The sequence below is a fragment of the Myiozetetes cayanensis genome, unplaced genomic scaffold, assembly GCF_022539395.1.
Source record: "Myiozetetes cayanensis isolate MyiCay16 unplaced genomic scaffold, myiCay2020 scf1, whole genome shotgun sequence".
Taxonomy (NCBI): domain Eukaryota; kingdom Metazoa; phylum Chordata; class Aves; order Passeriformes; family Tyrannidae; genus Myiozetetes; species Myiozetetes cayanensis.
The window spans coordinates 87,280,545-87,292,832 of record NW_026086604.1 but is presented as its reverse complement, the minus strand read 5'-3'; the positions used below and the strand labels follow the sequence as shown (position 1 = coordinate 87,292,832).

Here is a 12,288-nt window from a genome sequence, read left to right as displayed (position 1 = left end):
ATTGTAAATCAAGCCTAGCACTAGGTAGTTTATTGCCAGGCTGTAGGTGTAGGGGTTCAGCACACCTAACGCACATCTTGTTGAAGACTAGACACTGATAATAACAAAAAATAAATAAAGTTTATTGTAAGCTATACAGAACCAGCCTTCCATTCTCTTTGTAAAAGGAGGATATTATTGCAAGGATTTTCATTTATTTTCACTCCTTAAACGTAGGTGCAGTGAAAACACACACTGAGTCATGATTAAGCTAATGAAGAGTCATTGAAATTTACTTAATATCTACTGTAAGTAACATATAGCTAATTAACTTAAAACTACTGTATCTTCAGAAGAGCCTTTTTAATACTGCAGAAAATGAAAGTATTTTTTAAAGTCTGTGTGTATATATATATGTATATAAAAATATGTATCTAAAACCTACAATTAGGTCTTTTAACTGGTAAAATAATAGATATTTTGGTATAAAAATTCTGTGCAGAGACCACTTTAATAAGTTCTGCCCATCTATTGATTTAATTATTAAATTATTATCTTGTGCAAGTTTACTCGGGTGTACCATAGCACTCATACTTTAGCCTTCATATGATATATTACAACTTTAAAGTAACTGTTTTAATTTGAACACAAATTACTGCTGTTTTTAAGACTGGATGGCAAAATGTTGGGTAAGCACAGCCAAAGAGGACATCCCCAGTTGTGGTCTGTCACACTAAACAGTTCACCTCCTCTGACAGTTTAATTCAGATATTAACATTCCTCACATTGTAACCCTGTATTTTGGTGACAAGAACATTCCACAGAGCAGAAGATGAAAGATAAACGGATGAGGGAATGGTTTTGCATACAAAAACCCAGGCCAGAAAGTATTTACTAATACCCAAATGATGACAAGTCCAAATACAAAGAATGCTATGTTAAAAGCTCTAATCACATACAGTCTCAGACAGCTAGAGAGCATCTTTCTTTATTCCCTAAATGCTACAGCACAACAAAATTTCAGCTTCTCAGGTTACTGCAAAAAGGCTCTGTGTGTGTGTGTGTATGTGTTCAGAGTTGTGCACAATTTTGCACTCCTTCAATCTGCATGCATTTCATCTGTACTGCTGTCAGTCAAAGCTGGCTTCTCCTGTGGTTGTAAAAAATTATGTATTTAAATAATTGTGATGGCCTACCCTTCAAAAAAGACTACATAAAACTAGACCCAGCAAATTCCTTCACATATAAAGGATTGGTGTTTTCATTAAATTTCTGTGTAAATTCTCTAATTCAAAGGGGAAAACATACAGCTTAATTATTTTAAGCAAAGGTGCAGAATTTCAATTAACATAAGAACAATCAGTATTCCAAATGTTAGGATAATGAATTAGGTGAAGACAGACAGACAGGCATTCTGCAGGTCAGGAAACAAGCCAATCTCACACAGTCTACAGGAAGAATTTTTTTTTCTGAGGTCATAATTATTTCTTATCAGATTTTCTGCACCTTCTTCTACCGCATCTCACATTGCCTTCTGCGTCTCACATAGCCTTCCAAGTGAGGAAAAGGATGGGATTAGGCAGACCACTTTGTAAGAGACAGAACTTCTTTATCAACCACATAACAAAATTATACGCTTTTAAAGAGGTTTTTTAAAATACCAAAGGATATATGGCCCAAACCCGCCAGCAATGCATATCAGAGGGAGGGGGTGAAAGGGCCAAAGAGATAATACCACAAATGCTGCTCAATACCCACAGCCCATCACGTTTTCCTTTGTGGGAGACATGTTGCTGCACTGCTGTGGGGAAAGGGCAGCCAAAGAGTTGTTAACTGTGACGGCCTGGACACCTCAAAAAAATATTCAATCACATTCAAATATAGCACAAATTAGCACATAAAGGGTATCAGATAGGGCAACGGAACCATTTACACTTTGAAAAGCATGTATGCAAGTATATCACACTTTCTTTCCCCTCCTGATTCTGCCTTAAAAATAGGCTGACAATCGAGATTCTGAATTATCGTGAAAAATACCTTCATGTGTGTCTAGGTGAGCTAACAGATTAAATCACATTTTTCAAGTGTATGGTTACTCACAGAATTTACATGGATAATTGTAAATGCCCTGTGCATTGCAGGAACTGGAGAGGCTGGACTGGTTTGGCTGCAGCAAATGAATGTTTATCATACGTTTAATTGCCCTGCCTCTTGGACAGGGCTCTACTGCTGAGCTTTGTGCTGCACAGCTGGTTTTACTACAGGTACTTGAGCCAGATCCTTTGGAGATGGTAGCTATTTCATTACCAAGTTGTTTTTTGGTTTTGGGTTCCAGTTAAAGAAAGAAATGTTACCTCCTCTACTCTGGGGGAGGAGAAAAAAAGCATTGCAGTCATAAAATTAAATTCCATGAAGAATTTCAAGGATTACGTAGCAAATCCTAGTGAATGTCTGGCTTTCTTTTTTTTTTCCCCCCAAATGGAATATTTAATTTATTAAGTAATTACTGTGCTGAAGCAAAGAACATAGTTCAGGAAACGTATAATATATTTATACTATGGTTAAACATGCCTGTACATGATATGTAAAAAGAGAGAGCCTCTCTCTTTCTCAATTAAATAGTCATGAAGTCAAAGGAAAACATTCTTTCAACAAATGCTTGAAATGGCTTCCTTCTACCCAGAGTTATTAAAAATTCAGTCAAGATTTGAAACATTTCCCATTACATTATAACCAAAAATGCATTTTTTAATGTATGCAATTGGGAATATCAATTTATCAATCAACAAAATGTTTTTAGTTCCTAATAAATGGAAATATCTGTTCAGCTGTAGTTTTTAAAACTAACAAAAGTGTCAGAACATCACTTAAAAAAGTGACACATTTTCTGCCATTCGAAGGCTGAAAATGTTAATAAAAACTGTTCCTCTGTAAGAAAAGGACAGCAATTTGTCCTGACACTTATCTTTTGTGTTATTTATTTGGTACTTCAAATTGTGAAGGGAGACGTATGTTGCTTATGAAAAAGGAGTGTGTCGAAGAATGCCAAAAAAGGGAAAATGCAGGTTTCTCTCTACCTAGCATACTACTGAATCATACCAGCTGAGTCATATTCCCAGCATTATTCAGAATTAGATTCAAACTGATTCGCTTATTCTGCTCATAGTTGTCATATGGGAGCAAGTGCATTCATCTTTCTTTCCCTTTACTGTTTAAATAAAGACCCCCACTGCTTTCGTTTCTCAAAACCTCATCCACAATCTAACAAACTATTCCACTGGAGGAAGAAAAATACACCAAGGCGAGGCAACACAACTCATCTCCCCACTGAGAATGTGAGGAAGGGAAAAATGCCACCACTGCACTGAGACATGCTGAGATCCAGAACAGTCCTAATGCACAATCCTGTTTTCCATCTCACTGCATCTGATGCAGGCACACCTTTCTTATCACTGAGCAAATCCCTCATCGACTTGGTTTGGCTCTCTTTGACTGTCCTTGATCTCATCTCCTCTTCAGTGGAAATCTCTTGGGATGCAGGAAGTGGAGAATTCCAGGTATTAGCAAATACATTCATTCTGATAACATTCTCATCAGTAATGACGAACTAGAACAGGTCAAGATGAATAATGTTTTTAATTTCTAAGTGATCCCTATCTGCAGATTTATCCCAATTATTTGTGAAGGAGGACAGAACTCTACACTGGAAGATGACTAGCCTCCTTGCAAAGCACTCAGCAACATATTTGTGATTTGTGTTGCATGTTAGTGATATAACTTTAATGAAATATGCATCTCAAAACTTGGACCAGTTCATGCACAACTATTTTCAAAGAAGCACTACATTTGACTACATTTTTTCCTAGGCAAACAGCTGTTTTTCTGGCATTTTCAGTCTTGTCAAATTTATCTGTGAAAGTGATAAAGTTAAACTGCATAACACTTTGTGAAAAATTCAGCAGCAATTTATCCTTAGCATATGCTTGTCATTTTTTTGCTGAAAGTTTTTCCAGTGTTTCTTGCTCCCTTGGACTAGCTCTTTAGATTTTTATCTCTGCATCTTTTCCCTGTACAAGAAATGAAAAACTTTGGAAAAGAAAGGGTAAGAAATTGGGATGACAAAATAACCACAATAATTCAGTAAAGAAAGAAGACTTATTTCTTACCAAATTCTTCTTCCCCATCCTGGTCATCTATTAAGCCTACTGAGACTCCCAAATCCATGCATTTCTTGCTATGTGCCTTTGACTTCATATGTTTTGTTAAATTTCCTTAAGAAAAAAAAAAAAACAACAACAAAAAACTACTCTGTTACTACAAATATACACTCAGCATGTTTATCTCTTCTTTGGGTACATTTATAACAACCTGTATGATTTGATTTCACACTTGCTAGAACCTTGTCCCTCAGTGCAAGCTCCCAAGGGCTGAGGTAGATTCACCATCCTGAATGCTACTAGCTCTCTGGGTACATTTCAATGAGTTTTTTTACTGAGATACAATAGAATAGGATGTAAATCCTAGATGATGATGTATTTTGCACTGGTGCAAGAGATCCTTTCTTTGTGTACTGTAAAGTATAAAAAAGGCTGATTCAGTCCTCAAAGTCATGTTGCCAAAACTATCACATGAAACTAAAGTTCTTATCCTGCAGTTCTTTTAGTATTTGATGAATCCTATTTTTAGTGTAAACATTTTCACTGCCGACTTGAGCAAACACATTCATTTTATTCAATATCAGAACATGAACATATTTGATCTGAATCTCGAAAATGAATGCGTATCTCAGAGGCCCAACAGGCTGCTTCCCCCTTGTCCTTTGAAAAGAAAATATGGCAAATACCATCAAGAAAAAGTTAAAAGTGGCTCAGATTTGTAAATGACGATATTTATAAAATGCACGTTACTAGAAGTCACTGCTTACTTTATACTTAAACTTCCTATTGTCTCTCAAAAAAGTTTCTTTGAGATATTTAAATGGGAGAAATTACAGTGTAATGGTGACTTTTCTATGGTTATGGAGTATTTTGTTTCTACTTTGAAATGAAGGTAGTAACTCACCCCAAATGTTGAAACAATTGTTATGAACATGTTGACTCACAAATAGCAAATTTTCCAGTTTTACATACTGCATGAAGTTGCTGACTGCGTTGTCCTGTTACGAAGGGTGGTTCACCAAACATCGAGCACCCAACCGTGTGACTGACTCTGCCAGCAGTGATGGCAACAGCTGGGCATACCAACTGCAGAAGAGGACTTGAATACAAGTATCTGCTACAACTGAAACTAGGGAGAACTTCACATGGGCAGAACTTAATTACTTGAACTTGGCAGCACCCCTACTCTGCAAAAACCATAATGAGAATTTATTTGGTTTGCACTCCAGCATTTTATCGTGTAGGCAATATGATGACCTAGTCTGTCAGGACGCAGTGATCAGTTTTGACACATCTAAAGCCTATTCATCCCACTTTGTGCAGCACTGGGTTATTTCTTGGAAGTTTTCCACCTAACTGCTAAATAGTATTGAACCCACTAAAAATACAAATGTTTCTGAGGTTACAGCTGGGGGGATTATTGCTAAATGATGTTCAAGGCCAAGAAAAATTTTACTGCTTAGAATTCTTTTGCTGAAAGTATTTTGGCTGTAAATTTCTCCTGCCTGGATCTACCACTGTTTATTATACTGCCTGCTTAAACTAGGATGCATTTAAGTCTCTGTTGTAAACAGGCTTTAGAGAGTAGGGGTCCAACTCTGGGTCTTAAAAGGTCAAGTGGAAAGTGAACCTTGTCCTTCATGGATAAAAAAAATCATTTCAATACAGCAATTTAATAAAGGCTAATTTCTTTCTTAGAGCAATTGGTTGAGTGCCAATACGAGTACTATATATGCCCACTTTATAACTCCAAAAGATCAGTGCTTCAGACATAAAATTCTGTGTCCCATCCCTGTCTAGGACGAGTAGCTAACCATCTCACTTGTTTTCACCTAATTTTCATCATATTCCCAGGATTTCACTCTCCCACTTCAATTTCTCACCCACTGTGGCATGCCCCACAGTTCATTCATATGTAGAGGTGATTATCTGAATAAACATACAGAGCAGGAAATCAGAAATTACAAATATTTGAAGCATTAAGAAAATAAAACTCCACAGAGGCAACCTCTTTAGCTCATGAACAGCCAATTGTGAGAAGAATTCTACTTTAAAGTAGAAAGAAAAAAGGGGGAAAATGTACACAGTAAAGTGCACTTACCTTTAGTTTTGAAGGAAAAGTTACAGTAATTGCAGTGGTAAGGACGGACATCTGTATGTGTGCGAATATGCTTCTTGAGCATGCTGGGCTTCTTGCAACGTATTCCACATTCTTCACAGATATACTTCCCTCTCCCTCTCCCTCGAACATACACATAGTCTTCATTTGACTTGTACCTAGTAACAGTACCATAAGAGTAAGTCAATCAGTTGTAATGGGAAAATGATTCTAGTTAGAAACACCAACCTACTAGAATTTCTAAAATAACACATTAGATGAAAATGAATGACTGACAAAACCAAACACGATCTTTTTCTTTTCAGCTTCTGCATTTATTTGTTAAATTTATGTCTATATGTTTCTCTAGGTAATCAGATTTGTTTAGGAACAACAGCTTATCTTTTTTAATAAAGGTACCATTGATAGTAAGCATTTAAAGATTTCAAATTTCCTCTTTGCAACATAGGAACATACTTTTTAAAGGTGTCAGTTCTTGAAAGTAGGTTTGGGCACCATGAGGAAGCTTTAAAAGAGCATCTCTGAGGCTCTGCACTGGATGCAGAAAAGGAACAACATTAGTTATGACAATGAGAAAGTCTTTAAAATTCCCTATCAATGTCTTCTGGACTCAGACTGTGGGGAATGTTTCTAGATGAAAAAAAGTTATTCACATTCAATTACACCCTTCATATTTCCACTCAAGGATGCCAAAGGTTGAGCTCAGCTTTTGTGACTTGGTCCCTGCAACATTTGGATCTGAGCAGAGACACAGCAGTGTTTTACCTGGGCAGCTGGTAGTAGCTTAACTGCTGGCCTAGACTAGATTCCAACTGGGAATCAATTAATGGAAAACCCTAGAACTGACCACCAATTATGAGAACAATAAAATATGCACCATTTTTGTGCTCCAAAATTTTAGAGGTGTCACTGGCATTTATCTATTTAAAAAATCTGTTTTCTAAGATGTTGCACATAGCACAACACTGTGGTTAAAGCAACTGTTACTCATATCAGGCAACAGATTTAAAGTATTGTGGTGCAGGGACTAGGGCTCTCAGTAAATATTTCCATGGCACTTTTCAAATCAGAAGTTCTCCAGCCTATGTATGCCAACAGCAAACTGCCAGACAACTGGACCACAGGCTGCTGCTTAGCCCCTGGGCTATATCCTCTCCAGCTACAGTTATATGGCCCTACTGCAGAATAGGTGTTATTTATCATGTAAGAGAAATACAGGAAAAGAATTTACATCTCTGGCTGTATCTATCTGCCTTTACAGCTGATTAATGCCTGTTCCTTGGAAAAAAAATGAATTGCGCTGCCTACTATACTTTATTTTATTATCCCTTCTCGTAACTCTCATGGCTCCATGCTTCTAATGACTTTCCATTTTTCTTGGAAACATAAAGCAACATCCACAGACCACAATATGGGAACTGTTGCTTAAAATAAATCAGTCAGGAAGCAACATCTCTGTAAAGTCTAGAATCAAGGAAAAATAACTTTCTTATGATATCTAGTAAACAAAGTACAATACTTGCCCTCCATCAAATATTTTAACTCTTCTTGGTACAGTTTTGATAAAGGAGTTTTCTTTATCGTGCTCAGTGCTTGATTCAGAGTTTTCCTTATTGCTGAATTCAGTTGCAGCCAATTTTTTTCGATTTAATGCTCGCTGAAAGAAAATGAGATATGCTTATCATTAAAATTAGTGTCATTCATATGCTATTCAAACATTCAAGTTATGATGAATAAAAGCATCATAAAAACCACAATTCTAATAACTGGTTTTTGAAACTGTTAAGATGCATGAAACAAAATATATCTTTTGCCAAACTTCTGTAATATGCATTGTCTATTTGTGGACAGCTAAATCTGTATGGAGATTACGGCTCTGTAGGAAACCAGGGATGCTTTGAATCTGCAGTAGGAAATGCTTCTTTTTAATTTTGGGAAGATGAAGGTGATGCTTTTTAGATACAGAAAGCCTTCTACAGAGAAAGATGTGTACATTCAAACCCAAGAGCTTCCCGAAGAGCTACAGCATCGCTCCCCTGCACTTAACGTGGTAGTGGGACCAACTTGTGTGCCAACCTTCCCATGGCAGAGCAAAGAGGAGAAGGGTGGGAAGGAGAGGTGTACCAAGGGAAGGTACTAACAGGTAACATTTTTGAGTGCTAATATTTTCTAAAAAATATACCTGTTTTGGTGTGGAAACTGACTGTTCCCAATTTGGAGAGGTTACCCTTCCAAAGCAAGGCTCCACAATGCATTACTACTGCCAGACCAAAGTACAAGAAAAAGTATACCAGTTGCCTAGCAGAACAGAATTACATTTCTCCATTTTCCCAAATTATTAATAAAGGGAATTTTTTTCTTTTTTTCCAAGGAGGATGAGTTCCCCCAACATTTCCCAATTAAAATCTACTCCTTCCAAATCTAGGGTATTTATAAAATGGGCAACAATGAAGGAACGATCCAATTAGCCAGCAATTATTACTGCTATATTTATAAACTGTTCTACCCACATAGCTGGCACATTTACCACATTTGCTCATATTGATAAGTGAATAAAATCATGAGAGGAAAAAAAAGTCTGGCCTTATGTTTTTCACTCATTATAAAATTTAATGCTGTGAATTCTTGGCAAGAGGAATGACTTCACTCGTAGACTTAAAATGACTGATCAATTACGCTGTTCATTACATATATTGAAGGGTGACATCATTCTGGCACCCAGTCCTTGCCCACTGTCCTTCACACAGCCTCAGACACTGCCTTTACTTCTACTTCTGACCTGATAACGAATTAACACAGATCAGAGGAAAAGTGTCTTCCTATTCAATTCAAAGCCCTAGGAATATGCACATGCACAAGGACTACTCCAATCCATACGCCTTCATACAGACCTCTGGACTGATTTGGGCTGCATTTTCAAACATCTGAGCAGTTCTATCAAAGCACACATGACAACTCTGCCTGTGTGTAGGAAGAAAGAAATTTCACCCTGCATGTTTTAACAGCACCCATACAAGGTGGATGAGAAATATCAGAAGTGAAGCTTATTCCTGGCAACTCAGACATGCTGTAGTTCCTATACACTATCAGGCACAAGAATTGCTTTTGTTTCCACTGCAAACAAAGAATAACAAGGTGAGATTTGTAGTTAAACAGGAAAAGAGCCATGGAAGATACAGAGTACATACAATAAACCCAATATCACATAAATATTCCCAGCAGCTGGAATAATGCAATCTCTAAGTGCTTGATCTTTCAATCCTAAATACTAAGTATTTTTTCCAGATTTAATTTTTAGGAATGAAAAGACAAAGGAAAAAGAAAGATTCCAGAAGTATTTGGCCCACATTGTTATCCAAACTATGATGAAACAGTGTTATAGTAAATTGTATATTCACAAAAGCACCCAGAGTGCAAAAACTAACATGAGGCCAAATACTTCTGATTCTCCCACCACCCCTTCTTTTTTTTTAAACACATGTGTTTATGCACAGGCATAAGATAGCCTAACACAGGTATTCAAACTACTGTTTACTTCCCCTGATGTACTTCAGTTTACTGGTTATATGCTATTTTATAAATTGCTTCAGTGTTTTAAATATGCAAAATACTGCTGTCAAAGATGCTCTATCAGAAACACTAAGTTTTGGTCATAGAAATCTACAGAAATGATATCTGACAATATAAAAAAACAGTCTGTTTAGCTTTTTGTGAAAAATTTGAACTGGATAATGACAATGATTTGGGCCCTCTGTACCTCTTAAAGAGCATCCATCTCTAAGGAGTACAGGTTTCTTGTGTGGAAATCCTTTAACGTACCTCACCCAAAATCCATGAAACCCCCACACTTACTGGTGGAAAGGGCAGAAAAACTCTTTATCATTACTTATGCCTTCCGTTTCTGACACAGTCTTGTCTCTCTTCTCCCATAGAGACAAGGACCATGATTCATTTCTACTTCACTCATTTTGCTCCAATTTAAGTCCATTGTCCTCAGTTATTGGTTTAAAACTGAAAAAAAATTGCTCTTAGGGCTGCCCAGAGACCAGAGTTCAATAGATACTCCTGGTACTTTACAACATCCTTTGGAAAAAAAACATGCTTGCAGCCTGAATTTTCAATGTTATAAATTTCAGATTAGAATATTCATTAAACATTTTTTCCATTGGCACACAGCCACTTAGGGAAAATGTTTTTAATGCCTTTAAACTTTTATTAGTTTACTCATAAAAATATTCTGCATTTCCAGTAGTGAGCTGGACTGTTATGGCACATCATCCAAGAAGGGAGAGCTTTCCACAGTTAAGAGAAACTTTTCATTCTTCAGCCTATTCTTGCTCAAAAATCATCACCTTGGAATACTGCACACATTACTGATTCACTTCAGGAAGCGGAGCCAAGCTCAATATGGGGACTTGAAGAAGTATGACTTGAAGAAGTATGACTTTAGGTGAGGAAAACTGGTGAAAAATAATAATAATAAATGGAACAATAAAATAAAAAGAGCAGGGAGATAAAATAAGCCTTTATGCAGGTGAAACCTCCTGTTACATTTTCACGTGCTGCACTCATTCCAGGAGCTTCTTTTATAATAACATTTGTGGTTTGTTTTCTGAATCACTGGAACGTGGCAACTTCACCTATTGCCTCTGAGCAGTGAATTGTGAAGAGTAAACAAAGTCCCAGAGTTCTTTATTGTTTGCATTTTGTTCACGTGTATCTTCATTTCCCATGGTACCTATTTTTAAAAGAATTATTTTTTTTGTGACAGTGATTAGTAGTGGTTATGCAGTAGCATGAAATCTCTGTAAACATGACTTAGTTCTGGGGGCAAACCCAGGAACAGTTCGGCAAGTCGTTTTATCTCGATGAGAAGATCAGCAGTTAAAGCCCTATGAGCAGAATATGCCAAATCAGTCTGTGACAGAGGTGGTGTTGCATTTTTATTATTTACAAATTGGATTATAGCAACACTTAAAGCTCTCCATCAGGTCAGGGTTAAAATGTGCAAACCACTTGAAAAAACACAACCCCAGAGACCTGCAATCTAAACCATGGTTCCTGAAGGAACTCAGAACCCCACCAACCTTTTAAGCAGGAAATCAATCACATTTTTTTAAGAATCATTTAATAATTTGTTTGTTAGCTTTGTGCTTTTATTTTTTTTTAATGGAATGTTAATTTCCAAAAGGACCTCCAATATTTTCCATCCTCAGTCTCAAATAAAAAATATCAAAACAGTAAGAGTTACTGGGCCTGAACTGAATGAGGAATTTCAGTTTTTACTTTTTCAAACATGGCTTCCCTGAGGAAGTTTCCAAGACAGCATAAGCTATTCCATTACCAGCTCTGACCGGAGACTGGTAACACAGAAGTATATTCTAAGAACAGCAGCAGCATCATTCTGGAAAGCAGCTGAAATCCTGCTGCCTGAGTCATTAGAAAGGAAAGCAGGAAAAACTCAGGAGGTGTTAGGTCAAAGCACCTATCAGGTCTTTGAAATTTTTAATTTCTGCCTTCCTATACCTCGTTCACACAATCTGAAGTGCCAATTAAACTTTTATTGGTGCTTTCTCACTGCACTTTCTTCCTTCACAATGGCTCTGAGCAAAGCCTGTAAATCAGCCACAAGCAGAGCTTAAGAACTCTTCATTTTAACCATGCTCATGCGCTTCATTCAAAACGTCAGCAAGCAAGACTGAAGAAAGATTAGTAACTGTGGTTCTTTTGTGGTAGAAGCACTGTAAATGTACCTGACAGCTGCCTATTACAGCATTTAAGCACTCCTGGAGCATTTAAAAGGGTGCTGTCAAAATATTTTTTTTTTTAAATTATTATCCATTATTTATAATCTAAACAGAGTTTGTTTGTAGACAAAATCTTTTCTTCAAGAGGCATACAGCAGCTTTGTTATTAGCGAGTTTCTTCTGATAGACTGTTTTTTAAAAATAAAACAAACATGAGTCAATGACACAACTGATGTGAGACTTGCCTCATTCAACTACATACAATGAAAAAGGCTAAATGTTTGAT

The 12,288-nt window shown here is 36.8% G+C and overlaps 1 protein-coding gene across 10 annotated transcripts in view; it reads right to left on the bottom strand.

Moving 5' to 3' along the window:
* The window catches only part of HIVEP1 (HIVEP zinc finger 1), a 128,977-nt gene that overhangs the window by 18,469 nt on the left and 98,220 nt on the right, over positions 1-12,288 (bottom strand). For 9 of the 10 annotated variants that reach the window (XM_050306767.1, XM_050306846.1, XM_050306683.1 and 6 more), the window contains 3 exons: positions 7,779-7,912; positions 6,238-6,413; positions 4,146-4,250 (listed from right to left, as the gene is read on the bottom strand). In XM_050306767.1, coding sequence (XP_050162724.1) covers positions 4,146-4,250; positions 6,238-6,413; positions 7,779-7,912 — 415 coding nt within the window. The remainder of the gene's footprint in view (positions 1-4,145; positions 4,251-6,237; positions 6,414-7,778; positions 7,913-12,288) is intronic. The other variant, XM_050307171.1, reaches the window with a different exon arrangement.